At 34.4% G+C, this 5000-nt stretch overlaps 1 protein-coding gene across 1 annotated transcript in view; it reads right to left on the minus strand.

The window, feature by feature from the left end:
- The window catches only part of LOC137650919 (uncharacterized), a 51388-nt gene that overhangs the window by 13372 nt on the left and 33016 nt on the right, over positions 1-5000 (minus strand). Inside the window, exon 3 of the mRNA XM_068384063.1 lies at positions 178-320. Coding sequence (XP_068240164.1) covers positions 178-320 — 143 coding nt within the window. The remainder of the gene's footprint in view (positions 1-177; positions 321-5000) is intronic.

A 5000-nucleotide genomic window follows, 5' to 3' on the forward strand; every position in this document is an offset into this window, starting at 1 on the left:
CTGTAGTTGTAAACTCCACACGGCAAAATTCATGATAAAACATATGTGTAAAATACATAATATACATATAAAATTTCTTGGTTTTTATTGGGAAACACTATATTAAAACTTTTAAGATTTTAATAACTCCCTGTATTAGATCCTACGCCTTGGAGCTCCCATCTATTCATGGCTTACCTCATCTTCGCTTTGACTCGACTTAATTCGAGGATGATGAGGCACTTGCGGGTAAACATCACTTCATTATATCGACTTTCCTTCGGCCGAGGGTTTTCTCTTGCCTCAACCACCGGGAAACTCTGGTCTGATATGACTTCACACTGAGAAAGGGAGTGGAGTTATCGGAGTGTTCATCCTTCACGGGAATTCGAGAAAGAATAATTTGCATTCTCTCTCTCTCTCTCTCTCTCTCTCTCTCTCTCTCTCTCTCTCTCTCTCTCTCTCTCTCTCTCTCTCTCTCTCTCTCTCTCTTTCCTTGGTTGTATTCTTCTTTTTTTCAGTTAGGAATTCCTGAAATCATTGCTTTCCGTGATTTAGTATTTATTTATTTCTATATCTTCTGCTTAATAGATTCATTTAGTGCAGAACCTGGGCACTTGTGTAATTTCATTTGATAGATAACTGAAATATTCAATTCTATAGAACTTACGAAAGACTTTTGAGTAAAATACATTTCAACGGTTTAATGTTTGAAGGCCACTCATGAATGGCAGATGCAAGGAACAGTGACAATGCCCTATAGACATAGTATATTATTATTATTATTATTATTATTATTATTATTATTATTATTATTATTATTATTACTAGCCAAACTACAACCGTAGTTAAGAACAGTAACAACATTAAAACAAATCTTACATGTATAAATTATATACAGTACATATAATCAGCGCTTAACCCCTCACCACCCAAGCTAGGACCAGACAGGAACATTCAATGGCTGCTGATGATTCAGCAGGTAAACCTATAAGCTCTCCCAAACATCACATCTTTAATTAACGAGGACGGCGATGTTACAGAATCTACACGATACAATCGAGCTTGAGCGAAGAACGTTTCCAATAGGCCACCACAAGCTTTCTTTCAATTCACAGTATTTTGTGTTTCATATTCTTGTATCCTTTGCTATATCTCGTTATTCACTCAACAGTCTCCCTTTAATTTCCTCAAATCCTTCGAAATCTCTCTCTCTCTCTCTCTCTCTCTCTCTCTCTCTCTCTCTCTCTCTGTTTTGCGGAAAGAGAATTGCAATGTTAGAAAACCAGAGAAATCGTTGGACGCAATTTCGGTCAGAGTAGAAAGATGGCGATGGAGGTCAAACATAAAATAAAGAGGGAAACTGCAATAAAGGAAGAATAATTATATTTATGCAAAATGAAAAAGGTGACATTTGAAGTAATGAAATGGAAATGAATCAAGAATTGCTGTAAATTCTGGGAATAAAGGATATTATGAAAAGGAATCTTATATGAAAAGTTTTTCTTAATTCTTTTCCTGAATGTTCAGATAATAACACTCATTGATATCTCTTAAAAGAAAATCAAGTAAGTGTAAAATGGTAAAATAAATAGTAATGATATGTCTAAAAAAAAACTTATCTTTTTATGTAAAGGATAGAACTGTTCTTCTTGAAGTGATCGGCAAAAAGAAAAGAACAAGATCAATTATATTAATAACAATGTTGTTAACATCTAGTTGCGGTGGTATTTTTGAAGTTCTTCACTTGGTTTTCATTTCACAAGGCCTCTAAACGTTTATCATTTTTACTTTAAAAGATATTTTTCATGAGACCATTAAAAGTTGATCATTTTAATTCTAGAAGATGTTTTTCATAAAGCTTCTGAAAGTTGATCATTTTAACATTAGGAGATGGTTTACATGAGGCCTCCCAGTGTCGTTCGTTTTACTTTTAAGAGATGGTTTTCGTGAGGCCTGTGAAAGTTTATCATTTTACTTTTAAGAGATGGTTTTCAGAAGGTCTCTAAAAGTTAATCACTTTACTTTTAAAAGATGCTTTTCTTGACGCCTTTAAAAGTTGATCATTTCACTTTCAAGGGATGTTTTTCTTGACGGCTCGAAAAGTTGACCATTTTACTTGTAAAAGATGGTTTTCATGAGTCCTCTAAAAGTTGATCGTTCTACTTTAAGAGATGGATTAGTTGGGGCATCTAAAACTTGGTTGTTTTACTTCAACAGATGGTTTACATGAGGCATCTAAAAGTTGATCATTTTACTTTTAGGAGATTGTTTTCATGAGACCTCTGAAAGTTGGTCGTTCTACTTTTAAATGATGATTTTCACAAGTCCTCTAAAAGTTGATCGTTTTACTTTTTAAGCGATGGTTATCATGAGGGCTTCAAAAGTTGGTTGTTTTACTTTTTAGAGTTTGTTTTTATGAGGCCTCTAAAAGTATATAGTTTTACTTTTAAAGATATTGTTTTTGCGAGGCAACGAAAAGTAGGTCGTTTTAATTTTAAGAGATTGTCTTCATGAGGCCTCTAAACGTTGATCATTTTACTTTCAAGAGATTATTTTCGTGAGGAATCTAAAACTTGATCGTTTTACTTTTAGGAGTTCATTTTCATGCGGCCTCCAAGAATTGGTCGTTTTAATTTTAAAAGATTGTTTTCACAAGGTCTATAAAAGTTGATCCTTTTTCTTTTAAGACATTATCTTCATGAGTCCTCCAAAAGTTGGTCGTTTTTACTTTTAAAAAAAGGTTGTCACAAGATCTCTAAAACTAGATCGTTTTAATTTTAAAAGATGGTTTTCACGAGGCCTCTAAAAGTTAGTTCTTTTACATGTAGGTAGTAGGTTGACTAGGGCACCAGCCACCCATTGAGATACTACCGCTAGAGTTATAGTGTCCTTTGGCTTACCAGACAGTAAAACATAGGATCCCTATCTCTAGTTATGACCCTTATTTTTCTTTTGCCTACACATACACCGGATAGTCAGGCCTATTCTACACACCTTTTCCTGTGTCCTTGTACACATAACAACACTGAGATTACCAAACAATTTTTCTCTATCAAAGGATCAACTGCTGCAATGTAATAGTCCTGTGGCTACTTTCTTCTTGGTAAGGGTAGAAAAGACTCTTTTAGCTATGGAAAGCAGCTCTATCAGAAGAAGAACACTTCATAATCAAATCATTGTTCTCTAGTCTTGGGTAGTGCCATAGCATCTGTACTATAGTCTTCCACTGTCATGGGGTAGAGTTTTCTTGCTTGAGGGTACATTCGGGCACACTATTCGATCTTATTTTCCTTTTTGTTATTTTGGAAGTTTTTATAGTTTATACATCCAGGATTTATTGAGATGTTATTTATTATTCCTAAAAAGTCTTTTGTAGGTTATTTCCTTATTTCCTTTCCTACTGGGCTATTTTCCCCGTTGGAGCCCAGGGGCTTATAGCAACATGCTTTTTGGACGGGAGTTTCGATGCCGCTCACGCTCGATAGGTTTTACTTACTGCAACCTCAACACTAATGAACGATAGATGGAGGGTTTGGGGGAGTCTATAGGTCTACCTGCCTAGTCATCAGCTGCCCTTGCCTGGTCTTAGGTTAGGTGAAGAGGGGCTGGGTGTACTGAGCATATGTTTACATGGTCAGTCTCTAGTGTACGGTATTGTCCTGTCCTTTGCCTCTGCCATTCTTGAGTGACCCTTAAAACTCCCTTTGTATGCTCAGCCAATAACCTTGGTTGTATTTACACATGTTTTCTGAGAGGTTTGCTCTTATAGCACTGTTATTTTTATCGTTTTATTCTTTGAATACTAAAATGTTTAAATGAAAAAAAATTTATTTCACTCGAAACATCAGAAATTAACTTTAACAAAAGCTGAACGGCAATTTCACAAAATATGATTCTATTAACAGGAAACATATGTGAACAATAGAATTTAAATTTACAAAGTGAAATGATATATAAAGTTGTTGGGAGAGATGTATACCATCTGTTTTTGTTTTTGTGTTTTGGTGTTTTATATCTTCTGTTGTTGACAGTCTTAGATTATATGCTTGGTGATACCAGAGCTGAATGATATTAGTTCACCTCAATCTATGGAACAATGAAGGGTAGTTACTTCTATAGCTTGTAGATGCCAGTTAGAATGGGTCCTTTCCGTACCTACTTTTAATGGTTCCTGAATGAGGTTGTGCAATATTTGGCGACTGCAACTCGTTGTCAGCTGATCACCATGATGGTCAGATAGAGACTTGTGGGTACTCACATCTTTGTTAAAAAGATCATTTAATTTACAACATATCTGAAATATTTTTTAATACGGTCGGTTCACCTTCCTTGGAGATAATAGTAGGGTTCGAAGGGTTTGTCCTTCGACTCTTTGTAGTGAGTGATCCATAGATAGGTACAGAGTGAGAGAGATAGAGAGGCGTAAATGACTTGACTGAATCCTGCTCAGGTTAAGAGAAAGGAGACCGGAAGTATTCTGTTGTGTAACGGATAGATAGATAATAGATATGTACTGAAGGAATCATAATGTATGAAACAATAGCAAAATATGATTAAAAGGAGGAAAACAAATAAAATTAGTAGAATTATTATTGGCAATAATATTCGTTTAAGGCTTACATTCTTTTGCTTCTAGAAAACCAATGCACAAAATCCTCCATGAATTCAAAATGGTCTAGACAAGGATATGTCCGCGTGTTAATTAAATATGAATAACCAGCAGGAGAGGATGCTTGATCTTAGCCAGGGGTTTCATTCCGCTAAGCAATCAACGCATATGTTAGATAAGTTTATTTACTAAGGATGGTTACCATAATGAGAGTAAGCTCTACAGCCTTTAAAAAAAAATTGGTGCCCTTTAAAACATCTTTATTATTATTATTATTATTATTATTATTATTATTATTATTATTATTATTATTATTATTATTATTGTTGTTGTGGTTTTTGTTGTTGTTGTTGTTATCATCATCATCATTATCATTATTATTATTATTATTATCATTATTACTGCTATT

The sequence above is a fragment of the Palaemon carinicauda genome, chromosome 12 (genome assembly GCF_036898095.1).
Source record: "Palaemon carinicauda isolate YSFRI2023 chromosome 12, ASM3689809v2, whole genome shotgun sequence".
NCBI classification, from domain to species: domain Eukaryota; kingdom Metazoa; phylum Arthropoda; class Malacostraca; order Decapoda; family Palaemonidae; genus Palaemon; species Palaemon carinicauda.